General features: G+C 44.6%; 2 protein-coding genes across 2 annotated transcripts; both read left to right on the forward strand.

Moving 5' to 3' along the window:
- Window positions 1-690: 690 nt before the first annotated feature.
- On the forward strand, window positions 691-7752 carry gga3a (golgi associated, gamma adaptin ear containing, ARF binding protein 3a). Its single transcript, XM_062448351.1, has 18 exons — window positions 691-785; window positions 1367-1451; window positions 1670-1745; window positions 1838-1936; window positions 2040-2163; window positions 2256-2359; window positions 2703-2783; window positions 3090-3227; window positions 3617-3698; window positions 3788-3904; window positions 4100-4342; window positions 4425-4510; window positions 4652-5001; window positions 5137-5255; window positions 5454-5612; window positions 5781-5950; window positions 6084-6194; window positions 6443-7752. Exons 1-18 carry the CDS (start codon window positions 746-748, stop codon window positions 6551-6553), a joined length of 2295 nt encoding a protein of 764 aa, XP_062304335.1. The 5' UTR covers window positions 691-745; the 3' UTR covers window positions 6554-7752.
- Window positions 7753-7843: 91 nt separating this feature from the next.
- Window positions 7844-9644, forward strand: sumo2a (small ubiquitin like modifier 2a). The gene is made up of 4 exons (XM_062448478.1): window positions 7844-7995; window positions 8522-8653; window positions 8787-8858; window positions 9140-9644. Exons 1-4 carry the CDS (start codon window positions 7975-7977, stop codon window positions 9203-9205), a joined length of 291 nt encoding a protein of 96 aa, XP_062304462.1. The 5' UTR covers window positions 7844-7974; the 3' UTR covers window positions 9206-9644.
- Window positions 9645-9689: the final 45 nt, after the last annotated feature.

Below are 9689 nucleotides of genomic sequence, written 5' to 3' on the forward strand. Positions count from 1 at the left end.
TCTCTATCAGGGATGCAAATAGATATTCGTTATTAAGTACCTAATCTGGAATCTCTGGTGTTGGGTTTTGACCCTCACGTGAACTTTCCGGCTCCAACGCATGCAAAATCTAGCCTCCCACCGACTGCAAGGAAACAGAGGGGTCTTTGTGGATAAACTGCTCCAATTTCTAATCTGCAGGTTTTATCTGTGCCTGCCTCCGGTCGTGCAACTTCATATACTATGAATACTTAAATATCTCGTGTCAACTCATGACCCCAACTAGCCTATAACAGGTTGGGTTTAACTCAAAGGTGTGGTCTTAATGTTTCGTTTAATAATTTATTATAGAAGCATAAACTGTTCTAAGCTTTTAGCGCCATCTGCTGGCCGAGGCTCCCACTAGTAACATTTCAACATGGATGTTTACATTCTGTACAGTTCATTATATAGATAGATGGACAATTGTGGTCTGATATATTCACATTAGAAGCATTTTGGACACTAGAAATGACAGACTACATACTATTTTAACTTTTGTTGGCACAACAGACACAAAAACAGGTTGCCTCATGCTCATGCCTTCCCTCTCAATGTCACAGTACACACTGTCTTTATTATTTTCATGTTTGAAAGCAAACGTTTCACTTGATTGATGTCAAAACATAAATGTAGGTTAGGGGGGCGTGAGATTTGTTTTCATACCATGCGACCACGTCATTTTCATCAGAGTCATGAGGTGCTTCTGTACTTGAACAGTGTGAACATGGCGGATACGGAAGGGGAGTCGTTGGAGTCGTGGCTCAGTAAGTACATGCTAATAAACTTAATATCGATATAATTTAAAATAGTCCAACAGTTTGTCAGTATGCTAGTTTACTGCGGCTAATCTGTTGATGATAATGTTACGATTGTCATCAATAACCGTGTTTAATTGTCCCTGCATTTTCCAATATTGTTAGCCAGTTTAGATAACTAAGCCTTACCAACTAGCTTTCTAGCTAGCGCTAGCTAGCTTAGCTAGAGCTAGCTAGCTTAGCTAGAGCTAGCTAGCTTAGCTAGAGCTAGCTAGCTTAGCTAGAGCTAGCTAGCTTAGCTAGAGCTAGCTAGCTTAGCTAGCCGTGAACAGGGGGATACAGCTGACTAGTATATTTATTTTCAAATACATTAAAATAATATAAGATTATTTGTTATAGGTAGTTAAATATAGCTACATTATACGCAGCAAATATTGGCTAGTAAGGTCAACTCCAAGCTTTTTGCTTTGAGTTTAGTATTAAGCATATCAACAGTCCATCTGAGAGACACACCCCTTAGACAGTGAGACAAGTCAGTATTTGGGGAAAACAATAACAACCAGCTCTGCAAAACTATATCAATTTTACAGACAAAGCCACAAACCCTTCTAACAGACAGGAAGACTGGGAGTTCATCATAGGCTTCTGCGACCAAGTGAATAAGGAGTTGGAAGGGTATGAACAGACCATGGACATTTTATGTTCATGTTGTGCCGTGACGGCACAGCATGTTCCATGTATCAAACGTCAGTCAGCATGCTATTTCAGAGCTCTTATCATCCATGAGTCATCTTAATTCGATGGGGCTTTCTAAATTTGGGTCTTTAAGATGATTATTGTTGTGGACTGTAATTTTTTATCTTTGTTAAATGTTTGTTTCATGAATATTCCAGGCCACAGATCTCTGTGAGATTGTTGGCTCATAAGATTCAGTCCCCGCAGGAATGGGAGGCAATACAGGCTTTGACGGTAAGTAACCGCCCACAGAAAACATAACACTTCAAGAAGTAATTGTTTTGTGTGAAGATTCACATGAAGCCTATCTATCTCAACTATTGCAGGTACTTGAAGCTTGCATGAAGAACTGTGGCCGAAGGTTTCACAACGAAGTGGGAAAATTTCGTTTTTTGAACGAACTTATTAAAGTGGTGTCACCCAAAGTAAGTTAACATTACACTTCATGTTCTGCACCAAAGATCATTTCGATAGTTATGGGTCAGTTGTTATATCGTGTGTATAAATAGCCTGGTTTTCTCCTCCTAGTACCTAGGTGATCGAGTATCAGAAAGGGTCAAAATGAAAGTTATCGAGATTATCTTCAGTTGGACACATTCTCTACCCGATGAAGCTAAGATCAGTGAAGCTTACCAGATGCTCAAGAGACAGGGTAAGACATTCCATCTAAAACCCACCGTTCTCCATCAACGGTCAAAATCACCACAGTAGTCGCCGTCTTCTAACGAAGGACAACACTCTCAGGTGTCGTCGACGAGGACCCAGCGGTCCCGCCGGAAAAGACGTTGACGGCTTCGCCCCCGGCTCACCCTAAGAACCCAGTGTTTGAGAACGAGGAGAAGAGCAAGGTGAGAGGGAGGTCACGTGCGTGGAAGCCTTACAACCCCCAAAGTCACGGAAAGAGTTCCACGGAAAGAGGGTTTGCGCCACAGCTGGTCATGCCGTCGTTCCTTCCGTTAACAACGGCTGACACACGACGTCTCCCACGCCCCACACACTCTGATCCCATCATCAGGGGATGAGCAGGGACCGTGTGTTTGTTTCCCTGTAACTCCGGGGGATCTATGGCCCTATTTGTTTTCACAAGACCTGTTATCTCAGACTGGAAGGAAGGGCTGTGATTGGTTACGTGCCATGGGTAACATGAGGGGGAGGCTTTTTTTTTGACTGGCGATTGTGCTCCGTCCACAGCGACTGGCTGAGCTTCTGAAGAGTAAGAAACCAGAGGATTTGCAGGAAGCCAACCGCCTGATCAAGAACATGGTCAAGGAGGTGAGGGCCGGCTTACACTCGCAAAGAACCTGGTTTTGTTGTATAGCAGAGGCACAGGCCCACCTTCCCTCACACACACACACACACACACACACACACACAAATGTCAAATCCAAATCACGGACGACTTCAACAGTAGGTGTATTAAAACACTGTGTGAATTCCCCCTTTATGCATGCACCAGCCGTCAGCGATTCTTTGTGTTCAGAACAGCGTGCTGTGTAAATGCTGACTTGGCCCCGGCACCTGGGTTTTCTACGCGGGCGGGCGAAAGCGCGGCTGTCATTGTTGTTGTCGTCGTTTCAGGACGAGGTGAGGGCCCAGAGGGCCTCCAAGCGCAGCGGCACCCTGGAAGAGGTCAGCAACAGTGTCAAGCTGCTCCACGAGATGCTGAGCCACTTCAGCAGAGAGGAGTCCACCGACGGCGATAAGGAGCTCATCAGGGTCGGTCCACCAAAGTCTCAATCACCTCACTGGAATGACCTAATAATAATAATAACGCACTTTACATTTGAAACAAATCTCAAAGTGCTACAGTTAAGAGTATAACACAAGGTAAAACCTCAATATAAAATACAATTGGATCATTAAAACTCCTAAGATCTGCTAAAAAGGATGTGTCGATGTTTAGCATTTCCCGAGGCTGAGCACACGTCTCACAGTTCTACCATAGTGTTAATGACCTCAAGTTGAAAAGTACAGTGTGCAGAAATACTTATCCTGCAGTTAAAAATACAATTGATGCAGAACATAAGGAGGAAGTAATGCAATTGCCATAGGGTGATTCTCTGTCGATTTATTATTGGACCATTGTTATTTGTATGACATTAAAGGAGCTATACAGAGACTGTGACAAACTCAGGCAGACCGTGTTTAAGCTCGCCACGGAGACCGAGGACAACGACAGCAGCTTGGGTGAGAACCCTAACTCTCCCTCGACGCCACTCGCCAAATCGATGGCTTCCCTCCTGGTCTGACCTCTGACCTCTTGTCCGAACCACTAGGAGACATCCTGCAGGCCAGCGATGACCTCTCTCGCGTCATCAACTCGTATCGGAAGATCGTGGAAGGGCAGAAGATCAACGGAGAGATGGAGCCTGTGGGACCTTCCTACTCACAATGTACGACATCCACAACCTTTTTTCCCCCACTTTACTTCTGTATATTTTCTCATCTTCCACTAGTGTACCATGTGTAGACTATTTTTAATGTAATATCAAGTGGAATTTGTCTCATCGAACCATACTTCATAAATTAATTTGCCTTCAAATATTCTCACACATTCTCTGTTCTCTCCTTTCCCTCCTCCTGGACAGGCACCAAAGATACCAGCCAATCGGAGATTCTGATTGACCTGGCGGGGCTGGACCTCCAGAGCCCCTCCCCTCCAGGGCTGACCCCCACAGTCCAGCACCCAGAGCCCAGTGTCTCCATCCCAGCCGACCTGCTCTACGGCTCTGCCTCCTCCCAGGCCTGTTGTCCTGCTCCCAGCGATGACCCTAGCCCCAGCAAACCCTCCACAGCCCTCTCCCTGCTAGATGAAGAGCTCATCTCTTTAGGTAACACCTAAAGACTCTTGCTCGAGTGGAGTGATTCGGAGCTGGTGACTGGTGTGAAAGGGTTTGTTTGCTTGTTTTGAAGGCCTTAATGACCCCGTTCCTGCTCTGAGTGGAGCAATGATAGAGACACCAAAAGATCCCGTCTTCAGTCAGCAATTGTCATCACAGGTAGGCATATACTTCAGTGTGTTTATATTTCAAAGAGGGGTTTTGATGAAATAACTGGGATGTTTTGCCAGACTAAATGGTTTTCTTCAAGTTATGTCTACATGGAGGCATGATGTCACCGTTTCCCACCCTCTCTGCCAGGCACCCCACATGGTTTTGGACCTCTTTGGCAGTACACCCATCACAGCTCCTGCCTTCTCCTCAGCACCACTAACCTCAGCAGCGTCCCCAAACACTTTGACGACAGCCTCTTCATCGGTCCCCTACCCACAATCCTCCGGCACTGTCTCTTTCCCCTTCGCCACCTCTGTGTTCCCTGCAGCCCCCTTGTCCGCGACGCCGGTGTCAACCTGCCCTGGCCCGATAAGCTACCCACAATCCTCCAGTGCTACCTCTTTCTCCTTTCCCGTTGGTTCTCTGTCTCCCTCCACCTCCCTCAGCCACAGCGGCCTGCAAGACCTGGCTATGCTGGACCTGGGAAACCCCAAGAGGTGAGGGTGCCTTTCATCTGTCTGTTTCCATGGAACTGACAATGTTTTATTGCTTTATTTATAGTGGTTGATGTATGATTTGTACAACTTTTTATTTATTTTTAAATAGAGTGTTTTGTCTCTTTATTTCTACAGCATGCCTGGTATGTTGGACCCTGATTGCTTGTTTGGGATAGGGGATGCTATGGGTGCGACCTCCAGCATGGGCAACGCACCGTCCAGATCTAGCCCTCTCCCCCTGGGCATAGCAGCACCTGGAGCCTCTCTCCCCCTGGGCATAGCAGCACCTGGAGCCTCTCTCCCCCTGGGCATAGCAGCACCTGGAGACTCTCTCCCCCTGGGCATAGCAGCACCTGGAGCCTCTCTCCCCCTGGGCATAGCAGCACCTGGAGCCTCTCTCCCCCTGGGCATAGCAGCACCTGGAGCCTCTCTCCCCCTGGGCATAGCAGCACCTGGAGCCTCCAGCCTGGCCACCACCAGGCCCCAGGCAGACGACAGCCCCCTGCTTCGCTCCCTGTCTCCTGTCATCCCTCTGGGCTTGGCCAGCCCAGGCGTGGCCCCGGAGATCTCCCTAGTCAACGTCCACGTTCCCCTGGACTCCATCAGGCCTAGTGAGTAGCGCTGACTGAGTATCCCGCACTGGATTTTGGGGGTATTGTAGTTTACAGAAATTGTAGCGTCAGCGAATGGCTAACGACTAATATTCTAGAACTGTTGACGTAAGCTTGGTTGATGGACAGTTTGTGCTCTCTCTCTCTCGGTTATCTGTGGTAACAAAGGCAAAGTGTGCCCTGTGACGGCGTACGATAAAGACGGCATCCGGGTTCTCCTCCACTTTGCTACCGACTGTCCCTCTGGCAGGCCTGATGTTCTGGTGATAGTGGTGTCCATGTTGAATACAGCCCCCCTGCCCATCAGCAACGTAGTCCTGCAGGCCGCCGTGCCTAAGGTAAAAGGCCTCGCACTCAACCTCCATAGTCTTGAAAAGTTTCCGGTGCACAAAAAATCATGTGGAAACGCCACAGTAATGCACTTAGCATAATCGACGTCGCCGCCATTTTCTCCCTCTCTACTGTCGTCAGTCGATGAAGGTGAGGCTGCAGCCGCCGTCGGGGACGGAGCTGGCGGCGTTCAGCCCCATCCTGCCCCCCGCCGCCATCACTCAGGTCATGCTGCTGGCCAATCCGCTGAAGGTATGCGAGTTGTGTCACACTGTCGCGGACCAAAGAGAGGACAGGAAGCTGTTTCGTGCTGCTTATAATTTGTCAGTTTTTTTGTTCGTTTTGTTTTTATATCGTGTTCGACATATTTTTATTATTTTTTTTCATCCATTGAATTAGTCATACTAGTTGCGTTCGCCCCTCACAACAAAGATTTGTGAAAGTGTATGCAGTGCTAACCACTCAAGGCAATGACTTGTGTGTGTGTGTGTGTGTTTCAGGAGAAGGTCCGAATGAGATACAAGCTGACGTTCACTCTGGGAGACCAGCAATGCACGGAAACAGGAGAGGTGGACCAGTTCCCCCCGGCCGAGAGATGGGGGGCTCTATAGCCCTCTGCCTCAACCACCAAAACAGTGCCAGGACAGTGTAGCCAGCAACACATGGTGCACACAGCTTGAGCATATGCTCTACTGAGACAGTATTTTCGGGGTGGTGGGGAGGTCACTGTATTTGTGAGTGTTTCATCCCAGTGAGTTACAAAATGCTGTTACTATTCATTATCATATGAATTCATATTATTTTATCATTTGTGTTCAGTTCAATTTTGTTGCAACTTACTCCCTCTAGTCAATCAACTCCATTGTCTGAGTTGTTACAGAATTATTGCACTTTAGAATTCCATACAGACTTACAATGTTTGGTTTCAGAATGACATACACTTGAAAAGCATTTATGTAACTTATCAACGTTCAAGCCGAGGTGAACAAACGTGACATAAGTGGGGGTCACTAGCTCATAGAAAACAGAGCATTGCTAACTTCACTACAATTCGGACTTTTTTTTATAGTTGGTTTCACAATCGGTTGGTGAAACTACTTGGGAGTCTTATTTATGTTACTTTTGAAAGTTATTTATCTTGTCATTCTACTATTATAGCCTTATTTGATTACAGATGGGATTCCTTTTATTTCTATCTTTTATTTCTATCATCCCACACGTAAGGAACTTGATAGCCTGCAGATCCGCAGTATTTATTTCAGTTTGAGTGATTGTCATGGATGTATTACTTAATTGTTTTTGAGAAGTAGTGTTAATCAGCTCTGCACGCAGTTTAGACATCGCAGTGTCTTGTTGAATTCCTCCCCCACATTCTCATCTGCTGACATTATCATCAACCGTTTTGCAGTCAAACTGGTTTCGCTGCGCAGTTCAAGCTATATTGAGGCTAAAGTCTAGCCGCTAGAGCAACAAACTTGTTCAATTAACAGCAGTGAAAACGGAGCTTACGCAAAAGAATGCCGTTTTAAAAAAGTTCTGTTTCTGCCTGAAAGAAACACAATTTCGTTTAATTTTTGAAATGGTATTCTTGGCAGTTTTATACAATTATGTTTAAATCGCTTTCCCCACCATTCTTTAAGTAGGCCTTAAGCTACTATGTGATTGTGTTGAATGCATTCTGTCGGAGCTTGTTACAATTAAGAATTCTTCAAACATCCTTAAACCAGGTTGTCATAAATTATTGCTGTATTTGTCAATAGAAATGAACCGATGAGCTCTATTGGTTAAGTTCATATTTTTAGACGTTCTCTGCATGAAGAATTAAAGTATTTATTTAAAAAAAAATATTTTGTGTTTGTATATGTGTTGTTGATTAACAATCTAAATGTGTGTGTGTGAGGCCGGTGGAATAGAAAATGCGTGGAATTAAAGCTGCCGCAATTGTACACAAACTGGCGCTCTTGTCCTGGCTGTCTGGTGGCATTGTGAGCGCACAGACGCAGCCACTGAGCGCTCATCAACCACATCCGACATGGCAGACGAGAAACCCAAGGTGAGGGATGGGACATGTTTATTTACAATATTTAGACAGGCCGTTCTCTGCGACATATAACGCATCTTATGCTGTGGCGATATGTCTCTTGGTCATGGAGAAAAAGCTTCATAACACAGACCTAACTTGCTTGGTTCACTAAAGATTTTGTTAGTTAGTTGGCTAGCAAGCTTGCGCTTCTACTTGGCAAGTGAGGCAGTTACAGTAGTTCCCAAACCGTTTTAGAAAATCTTTTGTAATTATGTGCACAGATGGGCTTACATTATTAACGTTAGCTAACTACTGGTAGCGTTAAGGTAGCGAGCTAGCCCGACTAGCTTAAAATACGCTACTGTAGTAGTGCAGATGCTACCTAGCTAGCCGTGACATCACAAAACCAAGGTAGCTTAAGTTTCTGACAAATATAACTCTACAGTTGGATATTTCGTACTCAAATGTGTTCAGCTAGAGAACCTCTTGCGTGTACTATACTATTATCCTGAAACGTCATGGATGGGTCTTCTGCATTTGGTGTTTTTCTGTACAGGAGGGAGTTAAGACTGAGAACAATGAGCACATCAACCTGAAGGTGGCAGGACAGGACGGTTCCGTGGTGCAGTTTAAGATCAAAAGACATACACCTCTCAACAAACTCATGAAGGCATATTGTGAAAGACAGGTAAGACACAGCATCAACTCATGTAGCCTAGGCTACTTCTCAACCTTGTAATCAGCCTAGATGTGGATTTCATGTTTTAGTCATTCAGTGAATTTTGTGAATGTAGAAATGTGAATTGAATGTCTATCCACAGGGACTGACGATTAGACACATACGGTTTAGATTTGATGGTCAACCCATTAATGAAACAGACACACCATCACAGGTAAGTGATACGTTTAATGTATAATGCCCCTCACCTTAGAGTCGTATCTGTTATAACAGATATACACTTAAATAATTGTACATGTCTCAGTCTTTTAATCCTTTTTTCCAAGATCCCAAATGAAAATCTAATCTAATGTAGCCTACATCTACTGCTCTTGTTCCTTGAAGCATATGTGACTGTATGCGGAGTAGACATATGTTTACTCCGCATACAGTCACCCATATCAGTTGCAAGTCTTGCTACAACTGTACATGTTCACTTTTGTTTTTACATTGCAGTTAGAAATGGAGGACGAAGACACAATCGATGTGTTCCAGCAACAAACAGGGGGATTTCCTCACTGAAGACTATTTCCTGGCTACAACCGCTACCTCCCTTATCCTTTCTTTGTTCACTTGGGAACAAATATGTATTTTCGTACTCCTCCCTGACTTATATTGTTGCCAGTCATTTTAATTTGAAAACTATTAATTATATGGGGAGTTAAGTTAATGAATGGAATATGAACTAAAAGCATTTTATGTTCATGAAAAAGTAATGCTTTTGGAAAGGTGTCTTTCAAATCTTTGTGCATTTTATTCCACAGGATTAACATGTGCTAGTCAGCAAACACCTGTTTCCCTCATGTTCACATGCATCTTCATCATGTTTTCCGAGATGGATTCTTGAACGTTTTATACTTTGTTGTGGAATGCTTGCTTGAAATCGGTTTTCAATAGATCAGTATTTTGATTTACTTAGTTAAGACTATGGGAAGTTATTGAATAAATAGATTCTTTTTTTAGAACATTTGTTTTTGTGTTTTTATGTAAGATGTTCACTGATGCG

Source organism: Osmerus eperlanus, chromosome 22 (genome assembly GCF_963692335.1).
Source record: "Osmerus eperlanus chromosome 22, fOsmEpe2.1, whole genome shotgun sequence".
In the NCBI taxonomy this organism is placed as follows: Eukaryota; Metazoa; Chordata; class Actinopteri; order Osmeriformes; family Osmeridae; genus Osmerus; species Osmerus eperlanus.

Coding starts and splice junctions, on each gene's coding strand:
- gga3a (XM_062448351.1), top strand. CDS start 746: ATGGCGGATACGGAAGGGGAGTCGTTGGAGTCGTGGCTCA. Junction 3,905..4,099: donor GGGACCTTCCTACTCACAAT/GTACGACATCCA, acceptor CCTCCTGGACAG/GCACCAAAGATACCAGCCAA. Junction 5,256..5,453: donor CCCCCTGGGCATAGCAGCAC/CTGGAGCCTCTC, acceptor GCATAGCAGCAC/CTGGAGCCTCCAGCCTGGCC.
- sumo2a (XM_062448478.1), top strand. CDS start 7,975: ATGGCAGACGAGAAACCCAAG. Junction 7,996..8,521: donor TGGCAGACGAGAAACCCAAG/GTGAGGGATGGG, acceptor TTTTCTGTACAG/GAGGGAGTTAAGACTGAGAA. Junction 8,654..8,786: donor AGGCATATTGTGAAAGACAG/GTAAGACACAGC, acceptor GTCTATCCACAG/GGACTGACGATTAGACACAT.